Source organism: Gigantopelta aegis, chromosome 8 (assembly GCF_016097555.1).
Source record: "Gigantopelta aegis isolate Gae_Host chromosome 8, Gae_host_genome, whole genome shotgun sequence".
NCBI lineage: Eukaryota > Metazoa > Mollusca > Gastropoda > Neomphalida > Peltospiridae > Gigantopelta > Gigantopelta aegis.
Window position 1 is genome coordinate 17528228 of NC_054706.1, and position 16398 is coordinate 17544625.

The window sequence follows — 16398 nt, forward strand, 5'->3', positions numbered from 1 at the left end:
TACAAACACTACTACATAAGAGAGAATCTAGTCTTCTGCCATGACAAATGATTTGTGAAATACATTCCAAGATATTTATAATATTTAAGGGACTACCTCTTTGAGTATTCCTTTGTAATACCATTTTTCAGTTGACTTAATACATCCACCTTTTTTAAATACCATGATTTTTTTTGGTCAGTATTTATTTTCATGCCATAAAAATCACATTTTGTTCTAACATATACTAACATATCTGTGTTTGCAAACTCATAACTGTATCTGCAATATTCACCATGTCATCAGCAACGACTTCTCTCTCACTAACTACTAATTAACCCTCTGACCGTGATAGAGCCCAATTAGCTGATCGGGTGTGCCGAGGACGGCCTGTTAGAACCTTAATTGGATAAGCTTTAAAATAAGTTGAAATGAATGAACCCTACTCAGGTGTTCCCACCCTCCATCCCCCGACACACCTACCCAGGTCATCGCGATAATTAAAAAAATTACGCCGATAATGAGATCCCACCGGCCTCGTTGGTGTAAGCCATCGGATATAAAGCTGGTAGGTACTGGGTTCGCATCTTGGTACCGGCTCCCACCCAGAACGAGTGTAACGACTCAATGGGTAGATGTAAGATCGCTACACCGAGTAACCACTAACAACTTACCACTAACCCACTGTCCTGGACAGACAGTCTAGGTAGCTGAGATGTGTGCCCAGGACAGCGTGCTTGAACCTTAATTGGATATAAGCACGAAAATAATTACGAATGAATGAGATCCCCGAATTATTCAAACAGAAAGTAGTATCCACTTAATATCTCCATCTCGGACAAAATCTCAACATGTACCACGTGACATTCGCGAGAGTATGTCAATTTTGGCAGTGTTTTTGTTAGTTTTCGCCAATTCTGTTTGATGTGTGTTGTGAAGTAATATACAGTTGACGTCGCTTAGTTTTCAGGGTAATCAAAAACAATTATAATGTTTTATAAATATATATTCTTGTGTTTCCGTTGTTATTTAAACACTATAAGTTATGCCGGGCATAAGATGCCTTTTTTTTTTTTTTTTTGGATTTCCCCCGTTCCACCGGCGCCATATTATTTTTCGATCGGATTCTGATGATGCTTTCGGGTATGCGTGTAAGAAAATAAGTTCCGGTCCGCCACAAAACAGTCAAGTACAATGTTTCTCACTCACAAATATAGATATTTTTGACTAATAATAATATATTTTTTTTTAACGACACCACTAGAGCACATTGATTTATTAATAATAATAATAATAATAATACACTGGTGGCACCTAAGTCTGCGCACCTAAGCATTTGTGTTATATTTTAAAGTTAAAATCTTTCTTTAAAAATATTTGTTTCACCACCACAGTACAATCGTAACAATGGAACAATAAACATGTTACTACTGAAAGTTATTTTAATTTTAATGTTTTTAAACTCGAGTAATGAGCGCATTTTTAGTGGGACCCCCCTGTATTTACTAGCCTGCATCATAGATACGATAACGTAGCGCTGACACTGACACGGTCTTCTGTTCAGCGCCACGAGATGAGGCATATACCCCATGTGTAGCAAAAACAAACTTCAGTGTTCTGTGAAAAAACATTCACACTGTGTTGGAAACACTTACTCGATATCGTTGATATATATATTAAATTAATTGTTGCAAATATAATTAATACAATGTAGATTAACAATTATCAAGACTAAAAGCGTTCTTCGGCAGCCATGACAGATAATACGAGAATCTCGTAAGAATGTGAAATATCCATACATGAAAATATATAATCTACTAGAGTAAAAACATTCACACTGTGTTGGAAACACTTACTCGATATCGTTGATATATATATTAAATTAATTGTTGCAAATATAATTAATACAATGCAGATTAACAATTATCAAGACTAAAAGCGTTCTTCGGCAGCCATGACAGATAATACGAGAATCTCGTGAGAATGTGAAATATGCATACATGAAAATATATAATTTTAATGTGGCGAAGCATTGTAATAATAGAGATAATTTTTAATAATATTTTTGCATGACATCACTTTACATCTCTTTACAAGAACAATAAACTGGGTGAATGACGTTTACGTTTTAAGAACGCTGGAAACATTTCAATGCAAAATAACTATAGAATGTTTTTTTTTTTTTTTTTTTTTTTTAAACATTACTAATGCACTTCACTCTGAAGAAAATCTTGTGATTAAAAAAACTACTATTTACGAAATACGGATTTCAAGTGACATTACTGTAGGATATTTATTGTGTACAAAGCCAAAATAAGGGTGTGAAAAGTGACTGTCGTCGACCGTAGTCGTTTTTTAAAGTACTTACAGTGCTAGCCGTTTGCTAGTAGTGTAGTGGTAGAATGTCATTTTAATATTAGTGTGTATTTTGTGCATTATTGTAGTGGCTTATCTCAGATCTAAGATGAAGAACTGTAAATAATGTTAACTTTGTGCTAGTAGTGTAGTCTTAGACTTTAATTAAAGCCGCACACCCTAGTTCCATCCAGCGAAAATAAATTATAATTTGGTTAATCTACAAACCTGTAACACACTTAGATCACGTTTTTATCAAATGGAGTGAAAAAGCAGGTTTTATATCGATAACTACCATGGGAATCCCCATGTCCCAATTGCTTGAAATAATTTTGAAAGTAGTATTTTGATGTCACTGGTAGATGTCGCTCGAAGCACAACAATGCCTACGTCACGACAAATTTCACAGACTTGGGGTGCGTTTCTTTCCCCTTCCTGGACATGTTCCAACTGTTCTGTCCTGGTTGTATCCCCTCTCCAGATATCGTAAGACTTAGCAAAATTATTGGTTTTAAGGGTTTGTAACGTTTTGTATTGAGACACTTACTTGTCTGAACTTTATTGTTCCTGAAAATGTTCACGAACTGTGAAGAAAAATCTCACAAATGAACAACAACAAATCGGATGTTGATTGCGCGAACCGTGCATGAAAAAAACAAACCGAACCAAAATGATAACGGTCACGTGGTATACCAACGTCTGTGACATTGAAATGGAAATATCCCCTCTAAAAATAGATTAGACCTTGTCTGCTCAACGTTTTTTTCTCAGAGGCCCGTGCCATTTTATGAAATACGAAAAATGCATTTTGTGGTATTACAAAAACCAGAATTACAGGATTACCAAAAAACACTTCAAGTGAATGGAAATGTATATTCTAAATAATAAACGGTAAGTAAAGTGCAATTTTATTTGTGAAAAAATGGGTTTAATAGCGAAAAACAACGCCGTAATGGTTAACAACTAGCCGTAACTAGGGTGTGTCCCTTTAATCAATTTATTGTTATTATTAGCACTGTATTACTATTAGTGATCGCCAAATATTCCTCATGAGCTCATCTCGGACAGTATATGGTTTTAAAATACCTACAGTTAATAAATAGTTTTAGGTAAGTAAAAAACAAATATATATATTACTCAACGCAGTTTCTGCGGTGCTCCGAAGAAGATAGCGGAGAAAACTACTTACAACCAACATGGTTGTCAAGGGATAAAAATAGCCAGACGATATTGTACATTGCGAATTTTAAGGGCTTACCAATACATAAGACATCTTTATGGCGCCTGATTCGTGTCAGTTGTGAAGAAACTTAAATATGTATACAACTACAACTTTATTTGAACGAAACAGGCGATAATATTGCCGGGAAACGCGCCGCTGTGATCTGTGGCGGTGCTGCTACGAAGAAATAGCATCCATATCCCGTAACGGTAACCGAGGCGTAGGCGAAAGTTTCCGTTACAATACCGTAACTAGCCTGCATCAGTGCATGACGGCACATAAGTCTGCGGAGCAAACATTAAAACAACCACTTCTGTCGCTGATGTTTACAGAAATAGCAAACAAATAATGAATCCGACTTTTTGTAAGTTCTAAACAACAAACACTTCCTATTATAGTCTGTTTCAGAAACATTTAGATTATGCAAATGAGATGAATATAAATGGTGTTCCATGCTCCTTAGTTTGGACAACACAAAATGACAAAAACAAAAAGAAGCCAATGTCAAACATTTTGATCATTCAACAAAAGTTGTCTGTTAATAACTGTCAATGAGCACAAATAGTGTTCGTTAGACATATAGGCCAATCAATGATAATTTTGAAACGGACTATAGCTAAAATAGGCCATGTTGTAAGTGCAGAATCAAAATCTGTGTGCAGCCAATTTGCGTTGTGTCACTCGGAGGGAAATTCAAAGTATGGTTGGATGTTTACGTTAACAGATATTAAAATAAAACATTCATTTCATTTATGGATTCATAAATTACAATACGGTATGTATTGAAGCTTCTCTGTAAACTTGTGTAAGTTGATATACAAGGTTGATCATTACAGCATTGACAGACGTGTTGACAGGTGATACACATTGATCGAGGCTGACAAAAGTATACTTTTAGTGCATTAATCAGATTGTTATTTACCAGTTTTATACATATATTCACAATCAAGATGTGTTGTTTTAACAACGGTTTTATGAATTAAATTAATGTAACTGTTGTTTGTTTACAAACATACTCCAACATTTGTTTCAAGACGTAATGTAACGTAATTAATGTGCGCAGACTAAGGTGACATGAGTAATAATGATAATAATAATAATCTTTATTTAAAGAAGGTTACACAAATAGTAGTACACTAATCTCCCTTGTGGCCTTCTGTCTATTATATATTGAACATTATTACTCAACATATAATGAAATAAACAATGTAATAATCAGAGTTGTTTGATTTAAATCACTGCAAAAAAATCATGCATTTCGATTTTTTTGATTTTTATTATGTTTCATTTGATTTTTATGATTATTGCATTTATTTTTATTGATTATTTTGTAAACGTGATTTATCAATTAACTTGCAGTACAAAAAATAAAGTGTTATTTAAAATCAATTGTTACTTACGCTAGATAATTATTTTTACATATATTTATAATTGAATTGCAATTAGATTTCAACACCATGTAGTCCAACAAGTCATACTGATCAGTGACAATTCCCCCAAATCTATGGTTGGGATGATCCTGGGAGATCAACACAATAGAAGGTGTCAAGTGAAGCCACTCTGCTTCAATGTGGTAAATTGGACGAATTTGGGGATGCTCTAGAGTCAGATCTAACAGATGTGACGTGAAGTCAGTGACTTCAAGTGTCAAATCACTTTATATAGCCATCCTGGCTAAACACCAAGTACTTAAACATTAACTCAATAACCCCCAAAATGCATTTTGTGAACTCATTTCTAGATGTTCGAGGTATTTCCTTTCAGAATGCAGTGAAGCTTCCAAATCGTGTATTTAATAGGGAGCAAGTATTCAATTCAGAAGCTCCAAATTAAAGTTAAAAAAACCAAACTCAAATAAATCCGATTTTTTTTATTTAAAAAAAAAATCATGATTTTTTTCAACCCTGGTAATAATAATTAATTATCGGCTATTGGATGTCAAACATTTGTCTGGCAAAGAAAACCTGCTACATTTTTTTATAGGGAAAAATATCTGCCTGTCGCTCCCCCCCCCCCCCCCCCCCCAACCCTAACCCTAATCCTAACCCTAACTAAAAATAATAAAGGGGGACTGGGCGAATATTATACCGAAAGAAATAATCGACGGAAATCGGTTTTATTCTATTTCCAACACTACTTTAGTCCAGCCAGAGGGAACGATAGGTTTTATCTCTCTGTCTGTCCCACTTAATAGTTTTTCCGATGTTTTTTTCACAATGCCTTGAGATATTCAGCTGAAGTTTGGTGTATAGCTTTATCATATACTGTTACAGATCTGTTTGACTTTCATGACGATTTATCCATTTGTGACAGAGTTATGGCCCTTGACCTTAGGAGATACGAAACTTTGTTTTACAGAATTCCGTCCGTCCCCCCCCCCCCCCCCCCCCCCCCCCCCGATGCCTCTAGATATTCGGCTGAAATTTTATGTATGGCTTTACAATGTACTATTACAGATAAAATTTGACTTTCATGACGATTTACCCATTTTTGACAGTTATGGCCCTTGAACTTAGGGATATGAAAATTTGTTTTACAAACATTTTTTTTTTTTGCAATGCCTCAAGATATTGAGTTGAAATTATGTTTATAGCTTTATTATATTCAGTATTAAGTTAAATACAAAATTTGTTTTTCAGACTATTTTTTTTTCAGTGGCTGAAAATTGAGATAAAAATTTGTGTATTGCTTTATCATATACAGTTACAGACTAAGGTTAACTTTAGGGCAATTTACCTTGAACTTAGGGGATATGAAAATTTGTTGAGCCTGGTAGGGGACATGTCTTACTTTATCAGTACTCTCAGAATGCTTGTTTTATCAATTGTAGGTTGAAAAATGTCGGGCATTGCACTTGGTCGTCTAAGTGAAGAAAGAAAATCTTGGAGGAAGGATCACCCCTTTGTAAGTTACTGTTACTAATATAGGAACCTTTTCTCTAATGGTTTTCACTTTTTTGTTGCTGATTTAGCAATAAGATTCTTTGTTTAATAGTTATCCTTTTTATATCAAGTTCATAATTGAGATTGTAACCAATTTTTGATTACATTATTCTGATTCAGCACTATGCTGCTAGGGCTTCTAGAAATTTTATAAATCCACTAGCCATGGGATCTGTGATTTAAAAAAATCACTAGCCACAATTAAAAATTCACTAGCCCTACCTTTAATAAATACAATTTTAGTAATAGGAATAGTCAGATGCAGGTATGTCACCCAAAGAAGTAGAGCTTAAAATCCCGTAGATTTGGGTGGGTGGGGCAGAATAGTCCTATTTACACAATAAGCTTAAATGCAGCATTTGACAACTTTGTTTCACTAGCCATCGGGCATGATGATAGTAGTTATTTACAACATTGAATATCGCTAGCCACAGGAGTGGGGCTACCATAATCTAGAAGCCCCGGCTGCTATCATGTATGTATTTTGCAGATTTTCCATTTTCAGAGGACTGTATGTACCTACTTACATGTAGCTTAATAATTTGTCAATAGTCTTCCTTCATTAAACGTTAATCTAATCGTTTACACGGAAACTTTGTATTAATTTTTCAGGGTTTTGTTGCTAAGCCTATGAAGAATCCCGATGGAACACTTAATTTATTAAACTGGGAGTGCAAGATTCCTGGAAAGAAAGGGGTTTGTAGGCTACTTGTTGATAATAAAAGTGCTAATAAAAACTAAGAAAAAGAAGGCGAGTTAAAATTCAAAGATCTTGTGGATTTTAACTTGGGATCACAGCCTTCTTTGTTTGGTCTGGAGTCTGGTAGGATCTCTATTAACATCCTAGTAGAGACTGCAACCCAAAGCTTTTATTGACTTTTTGTGCCCAGAACAACATGCTTGGACCATAAGTGGATATAAGCACAAGAATATGAAAAAATTAAAAAAACAAATAATAATAATAACTGTTCAAGACCGACAACTTTCATTCAGTTATTAATAGTAGTATATTTTTCTCATAGTAGTTTTAATGTTTTCGTTAAGAGTATCAGTATATACAACTTGGATTTTCCTAAAGTGCCTAATAATGTTTTTGGTTGTAATAATTCATTTTGAGCATTATAATTATAAAAAGTATATGTAAATTTAGGAACTTTCTGCTAATTAAATAATTTCAAAATACAGATAAATCAAAGTTTGTCTTAGAAATTAAAAAAAAAAAAAAAAATAATAATAAAAAAAAAAAAATAAAAATAAAATAAACGAATTACTGTCTGAAGACAATGTTTATTTATTATTATTTTTTTCACAAAGACAAACTGATTTATATATTCTTTGCAATTGTGTAATTAGCAGAAAGTTCCTAACTTATATATATACTTTCTATAGTTATAATGCTGAAAGGCATTATTATAACCTCAAAAAAATGACCGAAAACTACGTTATTAGACCCTTTAAATTAGTTAAAAAACTGAATTTTACCAGTGTTCTTGATGTTCACCCGTTAGCTTATTTCTTGCTCCATCAAGTGCTGCAATGCTAGATGTATGTTATAAAAAAAAAATTCCATGTCATCCGCATCATTAATTTGGGTCGCACCATTATTCATTTAAAAATAAAAGAGCTGAAATGATTTTAAAAAGCTGAAACTCCTATGTATACTGTATACCTAAAGAAAGGTATCTAATCTAGTTCACTTTGTAAAAAATATTTCACCCCCAAAAAACCCCCAAATAAAATTGGATAAAAAACTTAAAAATCACAAGCTTGGGATCAGTCTTGTTTGCTTGGTCTGGAGTCTGGTAGGATCTCAATTAACATCCTAGTAGAGGCTGCAGCCCAAAGCTTTTATTGACTTTTTGTGCCCAGAACAACATGCTTAGACCATAAGTGAATATAAGCACAAAAATATGAAAAATTAAAAAAACAAATAATAATGTACTGAAAACAGTTTGCTATGGTGTCTTTAAAAATGTTGTTTTCTTTCTATGATCTTTGTAACACTCGACTTCTGTTGGGTTTTTATGTCTTTTTGCAGCAAACCTGGGAAGGTGGCCTATACACACTACGCATGTTGTTCAAGGAAGATTATCCAAGCACTCCTCCAAAATGTAAGCCTTTGTTAAAAAAAGAAAGACATGTTTTAAAGGCAGACTTACACAACAGTTGATCAAAATATTGCCTTAAATTTTTGTCCTAATAAGTACTTTACTCCAATTATGTGGTTGTCAAATCCAACTTATTATCCATATTTTGGTATATAATTCAAATATGGCTACTAAGTATTTTAATTTTTTCATTTGGCACATAATCCAAGTTTAGCAGTTGGTATACTGCTAAAAGAATACATGTCTCCTGTCATAACTGTGAAAAGAGGGAAAATCCTCGTGAAACTTGTACTTGATCTGCTACTCTACAGAGTAAAGCTATACACAAAATAAAGTCTGAAAAGGTTTTATATGCGGGGCAGGACTAGAAAGGTCTAGTTTTAAATATTTTTATTCTGTTTTGTTTTTTTATGCCTGATGGATCGTATTATGATATAGCATTGTCCGTCCATCTGTAAACTTTCCTATTCTTTCTTATCAATTCATATAGGGTCGTCAAACCTTGCATGCAAGTACAACTTGGGATGGGGGTTTGTGGTGTACCATAACTAGGTTGCCACAACCTACTTTTGATGAATGTATCATGCATCTCACCGGTACTCTTGTTTTTATTTAATTACAGGTAAATTTGAGCCTCCACTGTTCCACCCCAATGTATATCCATCAGGCACTGTGTGTCTATCTCTGTTGGATGAAGAGAAAGACTGGAGGCCAGCAGTTACAATAAAACAGGTAATGTCATAGCTATCAACAGAAAAGTTGGCTAAATTATCTTCACAAATTGCAGAAACCCAGTAGTTTTTCAACAAAATATCTGTCATTTCCTGAAAATATTTTGCCAAATTAAAAACAAGTGCCATTTGTTTTAAAATTTAGTCAGTGGCAGAGCAAGCCCAAAACATAATTATTGCAGATACAGTCAGAAATAACTGTATTCTGTCTGACCCCCCCACCCCCTCTTTGTTCATGTACTTAATGAAATTTCAAAATAACCATTACTTTTAAACACCATGCAAAGTTTTTTAAATTATTATTACCTAAGCTTATTTTCATTTCTGAAAGTTAGTTTTATTTTATAACACCACTAAAGCACATTGATTAGTTAATCATGGGCTGTTTGATGTCCGACATTTGATAATTCTGACAGTCTTCCATTAGCTGCGAGGGATCTTACACTTTTACAACAGACAGGACAGCACATACCAAGATCTTTGATATACCAGTCATTGGATATGGCTGGGACAGGAAAAGCCTAATGGGGTTGCCGCAGAGGTTCAATGATGACAAATTAATGTTTTGACTGGGCTCAACCCAATTTACCACCCATGAAAATAACTGGAACGGACGCACATTTACTTTAAAATAATATACGTCATTTTGTTTGCTTGATGTTTCAGATTCTTCTTGGCATCCAAGAGCTGCTCAATGAGCCCAATATCAAAGATCCTGCCCAGGCGGAGGCATACACAATATATTGGTAAGTTGTTGCTATGGTTACCAAGCCTGTCCTGTTGTTAACAACATTCAGTCTGCTTTGCGGTTGATACTTAGGTTTGGTGTTGCTAGCAGCATCTCACATCTAAATAGTTCATTTCCAAACATGATGTGCATCAGTTTCCCTGTTTTTGAAGTTAGCCGTGAAGATATACTGATGTTAGTGAAACTCGATAATACGACAATAAAGTTTCCGTCAAAACGTGATCTGTGCTCGTTCATCTGGATATTGACAGGCCCCAGGATTTCAAATTACATTGGAAACTCTTCTTTTTTTTGGTTTTGAACCCTGTGATCACCGGAACCTATTAGAAACAGATTTTTGGGGGGTTAGTCATAGTAATGGTGGATCATATTACATTATAATGAGTAACAGACTTTTGGTTGCATGATTTAACTCCACACTACTAAAAATCGTTTCCATGAATTTTAGAGGCTTGGTTAAACCTATGATCCGTGTGATTTCATATGAACCAACTTTTGGTTACCTAAAAGTTTGAAATATTGTTCTGCCATTCAATATTGCATGTACACACATTTGTAATCAGAAGTTTGTTTTGTTTAACGACACCACTAGAGCACATTGATTAATTAATCATAGACTATTGGATGTCAAATATTTGATAATTTTGACCCATAGTCATCAGAAGAAACCTACATTTTCCTAATGCAGCAAGGGATCTTTTATATGCACCATCCCACAGACAGGATGGCACATACCACGGCCTTTAATATACCAGTCGTGGTGAACTGGCTGGAACATTTGTAATCATGTATGTAATCACAACTGAAACCAGTTATACATCTTGATTTGTGTTGTTGTCTTTTTCCAGTCAAAATCGTGAAGAATATGATCGACGAGTGCGGGCACAGGCAATCAGATTCAGAGATCCCACTCTGGGACAGACATGATGGAACGTCGACTCTGATCTAAACTTTTTCATGGCGGACCAAAACATTAAACAATATGTTCGGGGTCTGTGCTTATAAAACTGTTAGAGTCTAGTCTCCAGTTTATAATGATGATAAGCACACATGCAAGTTGAATGCATTGCCATGATGTTAAAGTCTCCGCGTCTTGATAGAGATTTTAACAAGACTTGTTTCTAGACTTTAAAGGTTTTATAAGCATGTGGCCTCACTTGGTGATTGTTATTGCACTATCTACACGACGTAACATAGTTTGGACTTGGTGGACAACTGGATTCAGCTTTCAGACTTATGTAGCCATATCTGGATTAAAACTAAACATAGGTTGCAAAATGACGAGGAAAATCAACACATTTTATTTTTAAAATGACAGTAATTTTGTTCTCTCATACTTTTCTCCATTTTGTAAATAATGCACATTGTTCTGTATTAGTTTTTGTTAGTCATTTCATCCCATGCATAACATTTTTAACATAAACATAATTATTATATTGGTATTTCTGGTATAAAAAGGTTAAAAAATTTGAGACATTTTAAAGTAACAGCGTGAACTTATATTTTATTGTATTCATCATCTTTTAGTCTTGTTAAATGAAAATGTTTTTGGCGTATGGTGTTGGGCGAAATAATGCATAAGTTTATGTTTAAAATCTATAGGAACAGTTTAATATGAACAGGTTTGTTTTTTCCCATTGGGTTTGCAAACTTCAAGAGACATCAACATGAGGCGATTGTTGTATGGTTGTAGTGGATGTGAATCGGTTGATTCATTAAGAAAGAAATATCTTTGTATGAATATTTGTGTTTGCCTTTGTGGCTATATCTAAAAAAAATTTGGGCAACAATGTTGATTAGTAAAAAAAAAAAAAAGAAAAAAAAAAATGTTAAATGAACTGGTAAAACAAAATAAAAGGAAAATAAACTATTTGTTCAGCTTCATGCTTACTTCAATAGTAACACAGAAAACGTCTGCATGTATCGGGTGTACAAGACTTTCAGGTACATGTTTGCACATCGTAGAGGCTTTGTGATAAAAAAAACCCAAACCCGTATAGATGGAAATGCAAGAAGTGCAACAGCACAATAGGTGGACTAGATTCTAACATTACTACTTGTTTAACTAACTAACAAGATTTGACCAGTTAAAGTAAAAAAAGCCCCAAAACTGCTAGTCAGCTTTGTTGAGATACATTTTAAAGAAGGCAAAGTATTTGTTAACCTACTTGTGCCAGGAAATGACACCTTTCCATTTTTTATTTTAAAACATAATCTGTACATTTCCATTTGGCCTTTGTAAGGGTTGGGATGTTTTCACATAAAATGTGCCAGCCGTAATGGGAAGATAACTACCCCATTCCATTCCCTTCCCCTCCTTGTCCTTGCTATCAACACATTTTACAGCCATGTTAATGACAGGGATTAGACTATTTGTAACTTTATCAATGTATTTCTCAGTAACGAAAAATAAAAATCATACTTATTTTAATGATGTTCAGTTGTTATTTCATAGCTAAATATTAATATTTGAACTGAAGGCCGCAGGCTTTTTAACAAAAATTAAATTGAGGGTCGTAATAAAAAAAAAAATGTTTTAATGATGCACTCGACTCATTTTATTTATGGTTATATGGGGTTGGACATATGGTTGAGGACCACACAGATATTGAGAGAGGAAACCTGCTGTCGCCACTTCATAGACTACTCTTTTTTTCTTTCTTTTTTTGATTAGCAGCAAGGGATCTTTTATATACACCATCCCAGAGAGTAGTACATACTACAGCCTTTGATATACCGTCATGCACTGGCTGGAATGAGAAAAAGCCCAAACGACTGGGATCGACCCCAGACCAACTGCACACTTTACCAATGGGTTACACCCCACCCTGGTAGTGATAAAAACAAAACTGGATCATAATTGCACTTTGACAAATTAAAGAGAAAGGGCCATGTTCCACAAAGCAATCTGTAGTCCTAAGATAACCAAGTACATAACTACCGTATGTACCTAAGATGCATCTTAGCACTAATCTTGTTTTGTAAAATGAGGCCGTTTGGTTCACACTTGAAATGTTTAACACCACCATTGGAGCATAATGATTTATTAATCATTGGCTATTGGATGTCTATATCTGATAAATTTGACATCTTCGAGAGTAAAATCCTACATTTTTTCATTAGTAGCAAGGGATCTTTTATATACACCATCCCATAAACAATAGCTTTTGAAATAACAGTCGTGGTGCACTATTTTGAGTAAAAACTAGACCTTTGGCTGGGCTACCTCCCACCTGGAACAAAATCAGCAACTGTAAGTCTAACATGTTAACTACAATTTTGACTCTTCCCCCCCCCCCCCCCCCCCCCCCATTATTAAAATTAAGGGAAAATAACATTTATCACCCATATGGTTAAAAATATCTGGGTATATATATCAAAGTGATAAATCACACTAGAACGCCTAGTGGGACGTATCACTTTTGTGACTTCATTGATTGGCACACTACCACTTTACAGGAACTCAAGCAAACAAATTGAGTGATATAAATTAAGATCAAGTATGGGTAATAAATAAGATATTAAACTCGCTACCATTTTGTATCATGTTTATGTCCCTTGTGAAATAATTTTCATTGTCGCTCACTGAAGCTCGTGACAACTGAAAATTATTTCATTCGAGACATAAACATGGTATGAAATGGAAGCTCGTTTAATATCCTACGTTTACCAAATGACTTGATTCACTGACAGAATGACAGGTCGAGTTGTAACAGAGCACTTTTTGTTATGGTTTTGACGATTAAGATTACATGAACATAACAAAATCCACACAGCAAGTTGAGCATTGTGTTTATTATAAATACAAAATTAATGCATAAGTTACTTTTAACCAATACAAACTTGGAAGATTCAATTTACTTTATGCTGAAACATACAAACAAGGAAAACGTGAAGTTTGCAATTTTAAATGCCACCTTCAAAATGAATAAATAGTGAACACTTTGTGCGATTGTGAAATTTAAAAGTTTCTTGGTCCATTTCTTACAACAATGTACTATACTTTTGGCAAAAACCTAAAATATTAATTTCTTCATGTCTGATAGCCTGATATTTATTTCTTTGTGAATAATCATTAAAAATGTGTCAGATATTCTACTAACTCCAAACATTTCTAATTTCATAGAGAAACAAGTATAAACTCCACATTTTTGATCAGTTACAGTAAGTTTGTTTTATTTAGCAACACCACTACTGAACATTGATTTTATTAACCATCAAATATTGAATGTTAAAGATTTGGTAATTTTAATATGTAGTCTGTTGCATTTTCCCCATTAGTAGTAAGAGATATTTTATATGCATCATGACACAGACAGGATACGGTAGCACATACCACAACCTTTGATATAGCAGTCGTGGTGCACTGGCTGGAATAGAAAATAGCCCAATAGGCCCACTGAAAGGATCAGTCATAGACCAAACACATTACAGGCAAGTTCTTTACCACTGACCTTCGTCACATCCCCTATTCATCAGTAAGTACAGTAAGATGATCTTGCATCTTTTTCACATAATTATCAATTGGTAATAAATTTCGATTTTTGTTCTTTAAATTAACGATTCCCAGTTATATTTAACTTACCCCCTAGGGGGTGCGAACAAGTGGTAAACAAGACTGGAATTTCTCTAACTTTTGTTTTGAAAGTTTTAGTGTAGTGTTGCTTTCACGCATGTATTCAGGACAGTAGCTAGTCATGGGGTGGGGGGAGAGAAAAAATCCAGAAAAAATTATAGAAACTTAAAGAAAATTCTCTTAACCATTTAAGGAGTTTTAGACTTAATGATTCAGTTGCCCCCCCCCCCCCCCCCCCCCCCCCAAATCCTTTCTACGGCCCTGGTATTCATACCCATTCACACTTCATCCAAGACAACTGTTAACTGAATTTGTTGTGTGCTAGTGTTGTATGTATCAGTTTTCCGAATGCTAAATTGCTATTAAATTTTGTTTTGTTTTAAGATTACCAAATTTAATGCATCTGCGTTTGAAGAAAATATTAAAATTAAAAACAATTGTACCATTTATGAAATATGAATGTGATCATAAATCATATTAATAGTGTACAAAGCCAGAATGATCATACTGCAGACAAATGTTTCTCATTGACCATAGTAAACTTCTCAATATTATGTCATATGTATAAATACTCCATGTTACAAGTGAGTTATTTGACAAAAGAAATTGAATAAATTATAACAGATTAATAATAATAATAATAGCATAATACTCGGTCTTCGGGTTGCAACTAAAATAATTTCTTTAGGCGCAGACCTAAAATTATCGTTGCATTAGCAACTTTTTTTATTCATGACAAAAAAACTTTTTAATTCGAGCCCCATGTAAAAGCAGTGTTTCACAGCAGTTGACATACTACATGTTGTAACAAACTACTGCCTGAAAGTAATAGTATATACCAGGGGTGGGAATTAGTGAACTAAAAAGAGGAAATCTAGAGGGGTCCCGGAAATTCTTGAAATACTAGGTTAAAATCTGTGCCATCTAACACATTTTGGAGGAAAGGACAATTAAAATGCTAGGAAACACAATGTTCCATGAGAAGAAAACAGCGGATCCGAGGAGAATTCCCATCCCCCATATACATTTAATTTGTCCTCAAAATTACTTTATTCAACCAGCTAGACAGTCGCAAATCCCAATGCAAAAAATTGCGGGGAGTGATCAACAGCTCTCTAAGTTAGATTATGGGGAGCCATTAAGATATTACCATACTGATACCATATCAATTCACATGCTAAGGGGATACTGCCTGAAAAAGAAAGTGAATTCTTGTTTAAAAGAGAGAGAGAGAGAGAGAGAGAGAGAGAGAGAGAGAGAGAGAGAGAGAGAGAGAGAGAGAGAGAGAGAGAGAGAGAGAGAGAGAGAGAGAGAGAGAGAGAGAGAGAGAGAGAGAGAAAAGAAAGGGGACAACAAATTGCTCTCCTTGACAGTCTCAGAGGAGTGATAGCTCAATATTTCAATATACAAATGAATCATTCATGAAGCCATAAATGAGAAAACAGATCATTTTTAGTTCTTATACACATCCCCCCCCCCCCCCCCCCCCCCCAAAGACAAGTTCAATGAAAGCTATTTTTAGCTCCCCTTAGTATGGGAGTAAAAAATAAAGAATACTACAAGAGGATTACATATCAAAGTTCAATGGATGCAAAAAATATTGTAATATCTCAAATGGCTCCCCATAATATAAGTTTGGGGAGCAATTAATTAATCCCCTGCATTTTTTTTTTAATCACAAGGACCAATTCCACCAGGGAACATTTTGTTTTAAAAACTGATTATTAACCATTATTT

At 34.4% G+C, this 16398-nt stretch overlaps 1 protein-coding gene across 2 annotated transcripts; it reads left to right on the forward strand.

Moving 5' to 3' along the window:
* The first annotated feature begins 818 nt into the window (after positions 1 to 818).
* LOC121378677 (SUMO-conjugating enzyme UBC9-A) lies at positions 819 to 12516 on the forward strand. Of its 2 annotated transcripts, none has more exons than XM_041506957.1 (7): positions 819 to 950; positions 6387 to 6460; positions 7111 to 7194; positions 8537 to 8609; positions 9229 to 9338; positions 10004 to 10083; positions 10934 to 12516. In XM_041506957.1, exons 2-7 carry the CDS (start codon positions 6395 to 6397, stop codon positions 11010 to 11012), a joined length of 492 nt encoding a protein of 163 aa, XP_041362891.1. In that variant the 5' UTR covers positions 819 to 950; positions 6387 to 6394; the 3' UTR covers positions 11013 to 12516. The 2 variants fall into 2 exon arrangements, with proteins under 2 accessions (XP_041362891.1, XP_041362893.1); XM_041506959.1 differs by lacking the exon at positions 819 to 950 and adding an exon at positions 1149 to 1168.
* The last annotated feature ends 3882 nt before the right edge of the window (positions 12517 to 16398 follow it).